Source organism: Nelumbo nucifera, chromosome 8 (assembly GCF_055504915.1).
Source record: "Nelumbo nucifera cultivar China Antique chromosome 8, China Antique-T2T, whole genome shotgun sequence".
NCBI lineage: Eukaryota > Viridiplantae > Streptophyta > Magnoliopsida > Proteales > Nelumbonaceae > Nelumbo > Nelumbo nucifera.
Window position 1 is genome coordinate 31,950,051 of NC_142656.1, and position 12,752 is coordinate 31,962,802.

At 39.1% G+C, this 12,752-nt stretch overlaps 1 protein-coding gene across 9 annotated transcripts in view; it reads right to left on the minus strand.

The window, feature by feature from the left end:
• Nucleotides 1–1,088: 1,088 nt before the first annotated feature.
• Nucleotides 1,089–12,752, minus strand: part of LOC104603155 (villin-4-like) — a 59,559-nt gene continuing 47,895 nt past the window's right edge. For 8 of the 9 annotated variants that reach the window (XM_010267105.3, XM_010267100.3, XM_010267104.3 and 5 more), the window contains 4 exons: nucleotides 2,312–2,633; nucleotides 2,021–2,229; nucleotides 1,751–1,940; nucleotides 1,089–1,475 (listed from right to left, as the gene is read on the minus strand). In XM_010267105.3, the coding sequence (XP_010265407.1) occupies nucleotides 1,827–1,940; nucleotides 2,021–2,229; nucleotides 2,312–2,633 (645 nt within the window). In that variant the 3' untranslated portion in view covers nucleotides 1,089–1,475; nucleotides 1,751–1,826. The remainder of the gene's footprint in view (nucleotides 1,476–1,750; nucleotides 1,941–2,020; nucleotides 2,230–2,311; nucleotides 2,634–12,752) is intronic. The other variant, XM_010267106.3, reaches the window with a different exon arrangement.

The following is a 12,752-nucleotide window of genomic DNA, read 5'->3' on the forward strand; positions in this document are numbered from 1 at the left end:
AATGCTTTGAGGTCAAAATGATTTTCTGTAGCATTTAAAAATACTAATTTTAACGATTAAAAACTTTTATAAATCCAATTAATACTAATTTTAGCGATCAATTAAGTATTTTCTTTATTTTCTATTTTTTAGGTGATACACAACAGTAAAACCCAAAATAGGTGATTTAAAAACTTAAAAGTTTATAAACGCTGTTATAGAAAATTCATAATCACTCGGGATTTCTACTCACTTTTCCTACCCATTCTGTACCCGCGGTGAATTGAAACCACACCTCTATTATGAATTGAGAGATGTGTGGCTACCAACACTCCCAACTCTGTCCCAACAAACCATTACAGTGGCACATCAGAAGCATCTCCAATGATAAGGGAGATGTTCCCAATGTGCAGCTGCAATGATCTGTTGGGACAGTGTTGGAAAAAAAAGTGCTGCAGGTTAGGACCCATCCAGCCTACCACTCCCAAGTCCCAAGACATCAGATGGCTGGGACCAACATTAGGTTATAGCTAGCCTTTTTAAAATTTTAAAGGTAAAATCTTAGAAACCAATGCAAGCTTTCTGTCCACATCTCTAAACGACAATTTCATCATCTGTAATACCACATTTTTTTCAATCTCTTTGTTCAGATCCTGAAGAGAATCAATCGGTAATCAACGGACCACAGGCATATAGAAACAGAAATCAACAAAATAGCCAATGGCTATCAACAGAGTTCGAGCATCTAAACAAGATGAAAACGAATTTAACAGTAGATGCTCTCCGGCTCTCTTAGAAGATCAGTGAAAGTAGTATAAATGTTCAGACTCCAATGGATAAGATCTGAATGATCCTTTCTAACCTTTGGTTCTTCCAGGATACAGATACCTGAGTAGTGCTAGTAAACGAGTTTATGCAATTCATGGATTTCTTTGCCCAATAAAGAAGGTGGGATCCGTCTAAAGGCATATTCTAACTCCTCAGGAATTGCATGAACTCATTGTTTACTGCCCTCTTCCCCCATCATAATAATAATAATGAAGGAAAAAAGAAAAATAAAAGGAAAAACAGGAAAACAGACAAAGAAACCTATTTAGAAAGAAATAAAATAAAGGAAAAAAAGACTTTATTATGGGAGAAATGGACACTGCTGGTATTTGCATCAAATGATTTTACACTGCTGTACACATCACCTTCCATAGTTGGTTATGCAAGACAACAATCTAAGTGGTCTGCAATAACAAGCCCTATGATCTCTCAGGTAGAAACAATTTTTGAATAAAAAAATCAAAGAAACAAAAATGCAAGCTCAGAACCAATCTGGACCTTAAAGAATACCAAGCATATCACTCGGAAAAAAAGAAGAAAAAGCCTGGACAAGCAACAAACAAAAATGGCAAAACCTGGCAACTGTCCTAAAACACGCTTCTGGGGAGCAGAAGCAGCTAAAAATGCACTGATGCCCACCCCTCCACGCCTAACAATTTGCATCCTCCCTGCAAGAGACAAAGCAAGCAATTAAATTAAATTTCAGGAATCTAATCTACAATAAGAATCAAAGTAAAAGGTTAAGTATAAAATAACTAATAGAGAAATTCTACAATACAGAAACATGTCTCAAAGCACTGGTACAAAGAAATCATCAAAGGGATGTAAAATCTTGTGTACTAGGGCTATAAATATTGCAACATGAGACCACTGTAAACTGCTGAAAATGTTTCTGTAGCATAAAATTTGCATAAATAATAAGATGGAGAAAAAAAAACCCTACAACTTCACAAGCATGCATTCATCCATCTGCATCTTTATTACAGGAATCTGAAGAGAAATGGTGATGGTAAGTAAACTCAGAACAACTCGAGAGCCATTTTAAGCTTATTCTGCTTCCATTTGGGTAACTTATAGAAAGCATCCTTTGTCATCTCGAATTTCTCCCGGAACTCTTGTGAAGATAGGTAAGTCTGCATGCATCCAATTCCAGAACCTTAGAATTTGCATGGTGGACACCTCAATTTACGATGGCATATCTTAAAAATTTTACCTCTCTCTTGGTGACATCAATATCTGTAACAGGATCTGTTGATGATATTTTAAGGCGTTCGTAGGGATATATCAGAAGTCCCTCCTCATCTTCAGCTTCACCCTCCTTCACATCCTCCTCTATGGTTAAAGCTTCAATTCTACTGCTCATGGAATTGCTGTTATCCTTAATGTTGCTATCTGGTTTTGTTTTGTAAGATTCAGGGCTCGCTTCATCCACAAGACAATAATATTTCAAATTCCATGATAGGAATAAATATTCTCTGGTCAATTTATCATGCCAGTATTATACCTTTAGGAGTGTGGGATACAATGTTTTCACGGACTGGCTGTTCAAAAGTTGCAGTAAGGGCTGCTATTGCTGCTGATCTTGAAGCCAGTTTTGATGACTCTGGGGTCACAGACTTCGGATAGAGCTTTCTAACCACAGGAGGTGGAGTTGAAAGGTTCCTGGTACTTGGGTTCTCAAAGTTAGCAGCGAGTGCATTGAAAGCTGGAGATCTGCCTCTCACACGAACACGATCAGGACTAAAAGACATGCTTCTGGACCGCTGTGATTTTTCTGTCACACTAGACCTTCCACCGTATGATACTGGTGTTCTCCTCTTGGGCTTCTGGTCATGCCAAAGACAATTAATCAGAAATTTATTTTGAACACAATACTAACTTTATTATGAAAATCAAAGAAATTGCATATAGATTGTAAAAAATAAAAATAGCTTAAATGTTATTAAGGTATAAACAACATTTAACAGATGCTAGAGAACAGTTTTTGAACTGAAAGCTTTGTTGTTTAAGTTCTAAATTAATACTTCAATATTACCACTTAGACTATTGGTCAACATGATTTCTATCTTTCCTCAGACTATTGAAGGTTTGAATTCTTGCATCCTTTTTTTTTCATCAGAACAGCTGAAGTGATTGCTATAGAAGTTACAAATAAGATGAAAAATTAGGACCACCACTTTTCAAAACTTAGATCATCTGAAATGGTTTTCCATAATTCATAATACATGCCAAGGGTTCAGAAAAGGAGTAGAAATGAATTACGATGAAATAATTCCTGATAATAACCTGTTATTGTGAAACCTTGTAAATATGGAGATAGGTTAACAAGAATGCAATAGCTGGTCAGAAGGCTGTGCTGCTGTGGAACCAATAATAATGCTCTACACCAGTCATATACATGGGGCCCACAACCATGCAACCTTTTACTGTGGGCCCATGTAATTTATCACTGGCGTGGGGCATTATCATTGGTTCCACAGCCTGCTACACAGCTAATACATTCAGCTAATACGAATTCGTAAATATGAGATGTGGCTGAAATAGATGATAGCAAATTAGGTTTAGACAAGAAAACAGCAAAGAAAAATAAAGGAGAAGAGAAGCAGCAGAAGAGAAAAATGAGACAAGAAACAAAGGAGAGGTAAAGCGGAGCTGGTTCTGTCACCCCACTCATTACTATTTATATGAAAAATTAAAAATAAGTTACAATGACTGTTATACCCCGGTCGCCTATAAGATAAAGAAAAACAAATAATAGAATAGTAAAACAGCAATAAATGAGCTTAAAAAGAACATGGGACCACACTTAAATAATAGACCAAAATTGATCTATTGTATCTCTACACTCTCCCTCAAGTTGGGAATAGATATTGGTGATTCCTAACTTGAGTAAATCTATCTCCAACTAGACTTTAGTGGCTACTTTGGTGAAGAGATCAGCAAGCAACATGTCAGAGGCAATATATGGCAGACACACTTCCTAAGTGGCAACTTTCTCTCTTTGATAAAATGCCAACCCACCTTAATATGCTTTGTTCTAATATGCTGTATTGAGTTGTGGGCAATTCTAATGGCAGCTTGGTTGTCACAATACAATATCAAAGGCCTTTCATACTCAATACCTAACTCTTCAATAAAGGATCACAACCATAATGCCTTATCCATTTTGTGAGACATATACCTATACACCTCTTTAAAACTTGAATGGGCAACAACATTCTGTTTCTTACTCCTCCAAGACACAAACTTCTCTCCAATAAAAGCATAACCCCCTACAGTGGACCTCCTATCATCAAAACATTTGGCCCAATTAGCACCAATGTACACTTCTATCTTCATATGACCATTATCCTTAAAAAGGATACCCCGGCTTGGACACCTCTTCAAGTAGGCAAGAATCCTCTCTACTGAAAGAATCCTAATTTCTAGGAGAATTCATGTATTGACTAACATTGACAACATAGGTAATGTCAAGGCATGTTAGATAAAGATAATAAAAGCTTTCCTACAAGACGTTGATGCAGGCTTTGTCTTCAAGAAGCTCACACCCTTTCCACTAATCTTGTGATTCAATTCAATCAGTGTGCCAATAGGTTTAACTCCTAATTTCTTAGTTTCCTTTAGAAGATCAAGGACATACGTCCCCTAGGAAATAAAAATACCATTCTTGGACTGGGCCACCTCAATTCCTAGGAAATATCACAAATCACACAAATCACACAAATCATTCACTTCAAACTCTTTGTTGAGAAGCGCTACTTAAGGGAATTAATCTCACCAGTATTATTACCTATCACTACAATGTCATCTACATACACAACAAGGAGAGTCAAGGAAGATCCATTCTTAATAAATGGAGTGTGATTTGATTGAGTCTATACATAACCAAATCTTTCCAAAGCAAGTCTAAACTTGTCAAACCATGTCTCGGAGATTGTTTTAGACCATATAATGCTTTCTTTAACTTGCAAACCATCTTCCCTTCATTTGTGTCATAAAACCCAGGGGAAACTCCTTATAAACCTCCTCCTATAGATCACCATTAAGAAAAGTATTCTTGTATGTACATTGGAAATAATAGCCATGAGAACCTAATGAGGGACAATAACACTCTGAGAGTATTCATCTTGGCAACTAGGAAAAAGGTCTCCAAGTAATTCCTGCCATAAGTCTATGTGTATCCTTTGCAACCAATCATGCCCACAAAGCATCTACATTATACTTTACTGTAAACACTCATCTGCATTGAACTAGTTTCTTTCCTTTTGTTTGATCCACCAACTCCCAAGTCTTAATTTTAATGAGGGCATCCATTTTTGCTTTAATTGCATCTTTTCACTTAAGTACTAATAGGGTTTTCTGTACATTTTTTGGGAATGGAGATAGCAGAAATTGATGTGAAATAGGATTTATAAGATGGCAAAAGATGGTTATAAGATAGGAACTGGGAAATGTAGTGGGCAGTGAAAGTAGTGTAACAACACTTTTCTTTGAGAAAAGCAATACAGAGGTCAAGATCTAGTGTTTGTAAAGGCCCAATGGCTATGGGTGAGGGGCTAGGAGGTAAGGTAGCAATGTCATTTGTGGATGAAGGAAATAGTAGCAGTAGTACCTAAATTTGGCAATGTAGAGGAAATTGGAATTGATTTGGGCTGATCACAACAACCAAAATCAACCTGCCTCCAACTCCTATGAAACACTCGTAATCCTTATACTTCTCATTAACAAACTCCCATCAAGGTTCCTTATAACCTTCACTCTCCTCATCAACTACTCTTCCTTGATGAACCTCCTTTTAATCTACCCCTTAAGGTCTTTGGTTGTTGTTGAAGATTAATTAGTTTTATGATGTTTTTCTGAGTAGATGTTTTATGTTAGTTGTTAGATAGGAGGTGGGGACCACAGTAGTTATGTAAGTCCAAATTTTATTATGTTTTTTGAGTGTTATATATGCTGTTTTATGTTTTTCCGCCCTATAAGGGCATAGTAGTCTTTGTACTGTTCTATTTAGTATAAATAATAAGTGAAGGGGGCGGCCAGATTATTTCTCTCTTTTCTTCTCTTCTTCTCTTCTTCTCTTCTTCTCTTCTTCTCTTCTTCTCCTTCTCTCTTCCTTCTCTCTTCAATAAACTACTTTCTTTCATATTTTTTAATTCAGCAGATTTCTACTTGGTATCATAGCATCGGCTAGGGTTTTTTGAAGCATTCTCATGCAGCCCTAAATCAGCCGACTGCATGAAGTAGTAAAGGGCTGATCGATCTCCTATAGATTGCCCAGTTCTTGGAGTTTTTGGTGGGATCTAGACATCAAGAAGGTGATCTACTGTTTGACATAAAAAACAAGAAGAACTGGAGTACGGGGAAGAGTCCCAGAAAAGTTGGACTCTTTGTTTTTGATCTGATCTTGGGCGCCCAGGTATTGTTAGTTTTCTTTTGATTTTCAGAAGAGGGCGGTTTTGTTTATGAAATTTTCTAGGGCTCTCGGAGTGATCGATTCACTTCTCTCTGTTGGGAGGCGTGGGGAGGAGAGAGATTTCCCTCCAGCTAGGGTTTTCTTCTTCCGGAAGGGTTGGTTTCTGTGTGTGTGGTATTAAATTATTTTTTGAAGGTCTCCAATCTATTTTTTCTTACTGTTGAACTGTTTGAAGTAAAATGGAGAGTTGGAATACCGAGATGAAATCTACCGGTACTGTGGGGTAGTAGTGATATTTTTGGGTCTGGGATCATTACTACAGTAAAACTTGATGGTATAAATTATTTGGAGTGGGCATAATCAGCTAAGATGGCTATTGGTGCTCGTGGAAAATTAGGGTATCTCACTGGGGAGAAGAAAGCTGATACAGACTCTTCCCGATGGGTGCAAGAGAATTACATGGTAATGTCTTGGCTGTGTAATTCTATGTTACCTCATATTGCAAAATATTTCCTATGGGCTAATACTGCTAAGGAGATTTGGGATGGAGTGACTGAAACCTATTCTCAAAAGCAAAATGAAGCCAGAGCCTACTAGTTAAGAAATCAGGTGATAAGTATGTAATAGGGAGAAAAACCTCTTGCTATGTATTTCTCCATGCTGAAAACCCTATGGCAGGAAATAGATCACTTAGAAACTGTGGTATGGGAAAGTATAAATGATGCAGCGACTTATCACAAACTGGTAGAGAGGAATAGGGATTTTGAGTTCTTGGCAGGGCTGAACCCTGAATTTGGCATTGCTAGGCAACATATTCTTTCTAGGGAGGGTGCGACACTCTCTCAAGCCTATGCTTTTGTCTTTGGAGAGGAGAGTAGGAGGAATGTAATGCTGAGACAGCCTAGGATTGACCAGTCGACTATGGTTGGTACAACAAAACCTAAGCCGAATGGAGACAAGGGGAGTAGTGAGACTAGAAGGGAAGATAAGGACTTGGTGTGTGATTATTGCAAGAAGCCTAAGCATACCGGGGACACTTGTTGGAAGCTTCATCCAAATCTTATGCCTGCTCGAATAAGAAACAAGAAGGGAAATGCAAATGTAGCCACTACAGGAGACAACTACACCACTTCCTTTGCACATACAGGTAGTTCATATGCAACTGCGAATCTTGCATCCACTTCAGGTAAGGAGGGACCTCCCTGGATTATAGACTCAGGAGCATCTGAGCATATGACTAATGCCCCTACCATTTTCAGTTCCTATCAGTTGTGCTCTGGTACAGCAGATGGTTCACATATGACCATTGCTGGGAAGGGGACAATTAGAGTGACCAATGATATAACTCTGTTCTCTGTTTTACATGTCCCTAGACTTCATACCAACCTACTGTCTGTTAGTTCTTTGACAAAAAATTTGAATTGTTCTGTGACCTTTCTTCCTGGTAATTGTGTTTTGCAAGATCAGGAGTCAAAGAAGATGATTGGGAGTGGTCGTGAGGTGAATGGAGTCTACCTTTTGGATAAGATTTCGAGACATCAAGCCCATCATGTTAGCAGCAGCAGTAGTAGTGGGTCAGAATCAATAAACCAGATTATGCTTTGGCACAATCGCTTGGGACATCTTCCTTTTAGTTCTTTGAAATGTCTTTTCCCAAAGTTGTTTGAGTCTGTTCAATACTACCATTTAGACTCCTTTTTTCAAATGGAGAGATATTTCATATACCTCTGAGGGTTTTTGGTTGTGTTTCTTTTGTTCACATTCTTGGCCCTCATCGCAAGAAATTGGATCCTAAGGCCAAGAAATGTGTTTTTCTTGGGTATGTTCAAAACCAAAAGGGGTATTGCTGTTATGACCCAGTGTCGAGGAGCAGATTTATCACTATGGATATTACCTTTTTTGAATCCACATTCTTCTTCTCGAGTGGTTCTCCTCAGGGGGAGAGTTTTAGGGAGAACTCACAATCTGTTCCTCTTCCTGTTTCTGTGGTGCCTCCATTAGTTCAGCCAGCATCTACATCAGTTCAGCCACCACCTGCACCATCAGCTCAACCAGCACCTGCACCTCCAGTTTCATTACCTGAGCCACTACGGGCAGCCTCACAGCAATATCAACGTCGGCAAATGATGGTTGACTCCACACATCCTCGACCTACACCACTCTCTATCAGTCCTTCTGAAACTCCAGATTTGGTGGATACAGTTCTAGGTATTCCTCTTAAGTCTGTTATGTTTTCTGATGATAATGTTTTTGTCCCTAACACCATTGTTGCAGTTGATCCCACTGACCTTGATCTTCCCATTGCACTTCGTAAGGGGAAGAGAAAGTGTACAGCCCACTGCATTTCACACCATCTTTCCTACAATGCCTTATCACCCTCCTACCGTGCTTTTCTTTCTTCCCTAGATTCTATGTCTATACCCAGGAATGCTACTGAGGCTCTCTCCAAACCTGAGTGGAAAACAACCATGCAAGATGAGATGGATGCTTTGGTCAAAAACCAAATTTGGGAAATAGTTGATCTCCCCCCAGACAAGGAGACAATCGGATGTCGATGGGTATTCATAGTGAAGTATAAGGCCGATGGCAAGATAGAGAGGTACAAGGCAAGGTTGGTAGCAAAACGGTATACTCAGATCTATGGTGTTGATTATCTGGAAACCTTTGCACCAGTAGCTAAGATGAGTTCAGTTCGTATCCTTTTACCTCTAGCAGCTACCTATTCATGGCCCTTGTTCCAGCTTGATGTCAAAAATGCTTTCCTCAATGGTGACTTACAGGAGGAGGTATATATGGACATTCCAGGAGGCTTTTATGAAAATGTTGGTGAATGAAAGGTGTGCAAACTTAGAAAATCTCTGTATGGACTGAAACAGTCACCTAGAGCTTGGTTTGACAGGTTCAAAGGGGCACTCATCTGTTTTGGATACACACAAACATAGTCTGATATCACCCTCTATGTGAAGAGGAGAGATGCTTTGGTGTCAATTCTGATTGTGTATGTGGATGATATAGTGGTGACAGGAAATGATCTGGAGGAGATTGATGATCTCAAAAAGTCATTGTAGCAAGAATTTGAGATCAAAGATCTTGATGAGCTCAAATACTTTTTAGGGATTGAATTTGGAAGATCCAAGCATGGGATCTTCATTTCATAGAGAAAGTGTGTTCTTCACCTACTGCGAGAGACTGGGAAGCTGGGGACCAAACCAGCAGACACTCCTATTGATCCAAATCACAGAATTAATGGTGTGGATGGTGAATTGGTAAAGGATGTGGGGAGATATCAAAGAATGGTAGGCCGACTGCTGTATTTGTGTATGACACGACCAGATATTTCTTATGTTGTCAGTGTTGTGAGTCAGTACATGCATGCACCTCGGGTTCAGCATTGGGAAGCTATTGAGAGAATACTTGCATATCTGAAAAAGCACTCTGGCAGAGGCATTCTTTTCTCAAATCATGAGAATCTGAAGCTAGAATCCTATACAGATGCAGACTGGGCAGGATGCTTAGATGACAGGAGGTCTACATCAGGAGTATGTACCTTTGTAGGTGGAAATTCGATCTCCTAGAAGAGTAAGAAGCAAGCGGTTATGGCAAGGTCAAGTGCAGAGGCTGAGTATAGATCCATGGCTCATGGTGTCTTAGAACTTCTTTGGGTTAGATCTCTTTTGAGTGAGATTGGGGTGAAAGCAGAGGAACATATGATGTTATACTGTGACAATCAGGCTGCAATCAATATTGCCCACAATCCAATTCAGCATGATAGGACGAAACAAATTGAAGTTGATAGACACTTCATAAGAGAAAGGGTAACAACCGGAAAAGTTTGTTTACCTTATGTCTCTTCAGAGTTGTAGCTAGCTGATGTTCTCACTAAAGGGGTGGCAAGGAACAAGCTTGAACATGATCTACGCAAGTTGGGAATGTGTGACATTTTCTCCCAACTTGAGAGGGAGTGTTGAAGATTAATTAGTTTTATGATGTTTTTCTGAGTAGATGTTTTATGTTAGTTGTTAGATAGGAGGTGGGGACCACAGTAGTTATGTGAGTCCAAATTTTATTATGTTTTTTGAGTGTTATATATGCTGTTTTATGTTTTTCTGCCCTATAAGGACATAGTTGTCTTTGTACTGTTCTATTATTTTAGTATAAATAATAAGTGAAGGGGGGCGGCCAGATTATTGCTCTCTTTTCTTTCAACTTCTCTTCTTCTCTTCTTCTCCTTCTCTCTTCCTTCTCTCTTCAAGAAACTACTTTCTTTCATATTTTTTAATTCAGCAGATTTCTATTCTTGTGTTTGTTTTGTTCATGATATGAGTCCTTCCCAGCGCAAGTTTGATCCTAAATCCATTAAGTGTGTATTCCTTAGTTACTCTCTAGTCCAAAAAGGCTATAGATGCTTTGATGCTCTCTGGAAAGAGATATTGTCTCTAAGGATGTTACATTTTTTAATCCTCTTCCTTTTTCCAGTCATCCCATCCTTCTCTCTTCAGGGGTGGGGGGAGTGCAAGTGAAGATCGGATTCTCTTCTGCCTTCCTTTTCCTACCTCTATTCCTTCTCCTCCTCCTCCTCCTCCTCCTATGTATCGACCTCAGTCCTAGCAGCAGTTTTTCATCAGGCGCAGTAAGAAGGTGGCTCCTGAAGCAGAATGCCCATCACAATCTGATTTCCCCTTAAACCTCCTGACAATCCTATTATTGATTCTGACCTTGATCTTCCTATTGCCATTCGAAAAGGGAAGATGACATGTAGCAAGTATCCTATCACTAACTATATGTCTTATGATGCTCTCTCCCCTTCCTATTGTGCATATATTTCTGCTATCTCTTCTTTTTCCATCCCTCGTAGTATTATAGAGGCAATGCAGTGCCCCAATTGGAAGGAAGCTATGAACCAAGAAATGTAAGCCCTAATAAAGAACCAGACTTGGGAGGCTGTTCCTTGCCCTAAAGATAAGATTCCTGTTGGGTGTAAGTGGGTTTATACTGTTAAGCACAAGGCAGATGGCTCAATTGAAAGATACAAAGCTCAGCTTGTATCCAAAGGATACACTCAGACTTATGGCATTGATTATTTGGAAACCTTTGCTCCAATTGCTAAAATGAACTCTATTCATGTGATCATGTCTCTTACCGCCCATTACTCATGGCCTTTATATCAGATGGATGTAAAGAACACCTTCCTTAATGGGGACTTACAAGAGAAAGTGTATATGAACTTACCACCTAGGGTAAGTTTCCCTAACAGTGATGGAAAAGTGTGCTGCTTGAAGAAACCTTTGTATGGGCTAAAACAGTCTCCAAGAGCATGGTTTGACAAGTTCAGGAATGCCATCTTAAAGATTGTTTTTTCTCAATCTCAAGCTGACCACACCTTATTTATTAGAAGAGTTGATGGTAAAGTAACAATGTTGATAGTATATGTTGATGACATTGTTGTGATAGGTGATGATATCACAGGTATCTCTCAGTTAAAGTCATTCCTTGCTTCTGAATTTGAGATTAAGGACCCTAGTGATCTCCGATACTTTCTTAACATTGAAGTTGCAAGATCAAAGAAGGGGATTTTTCTGTCACAAAGGAAATATGTACTTGATTTGCTTCATGAGATTGGGAAATTAGGGTGTAAGCCTGTAGAAACTCCAATTGATCCGAACCACAGGTTGAACTCTACCGAAAAAGTTCTTCCAAACAGGGGGGTATATTAGAGATTGGTGGGATGCCTTTTGTATCTTTGTTTGACTAGACCTGACATTTCCTATTTTGTTGGAGTGGTTAGCCAATATATGCATGAACCCAAGACATCTCATATGCAGGCAATTAACAGAATTTTAGCCTACTTGAAAGGATCCCCTAGCAAAGGGATGTTGTATTCCAACCACAGCCATCTAAAGATTGAGGCTTACACAGATGCTGATTAGGCAGGGTCCTTCGATGAAAGAAGATCTACATCCGGTTATTGTATCTTAGTTGGAGGCAATGTGGTTTCCTGGAGAAGTAAGAAACAATCTGTGGTTGCTCGTTCTAGTGCTGAGGCAGAGTACAGGGCAATGGCTCATGGAGCGTCTGAACTACTTTGGTTCCAATGAGATGGGCATCCAAGTAGATGTTCCAATGAGACTATATTGTGACAATCAAGCAGCCATAAATATTGCTCACAATCCTATCCAACATGATCGTACAAAGCATATTGAGATGGATAGACACTTTATTGAGAAAGAATTGCCAGCGGAGAGATTTGCCTTCCTTTTGTAAGGCCAAAAGACCAACTAGCTGATTGCCTCACTAAAGGTGTTCACCATCCAAAGTTTGCTAAGTTGCCAAGTTGGGCATGATTGACGTATATGCTTAGCTTGAAGGGGAGTGTTGAGAAGGGTTAGACAGGGGTGTTTTTGCTCATTTTCTCCTTTCTTATACTCTCTCTATATTTGGGCACCTAGATAGGGGCCTTCTTGTAATTATTAATTTTTAATTATGAAGTGAACTTTTGAGGGTGTGAATAGTGAACTTCACACACCTCTTAACA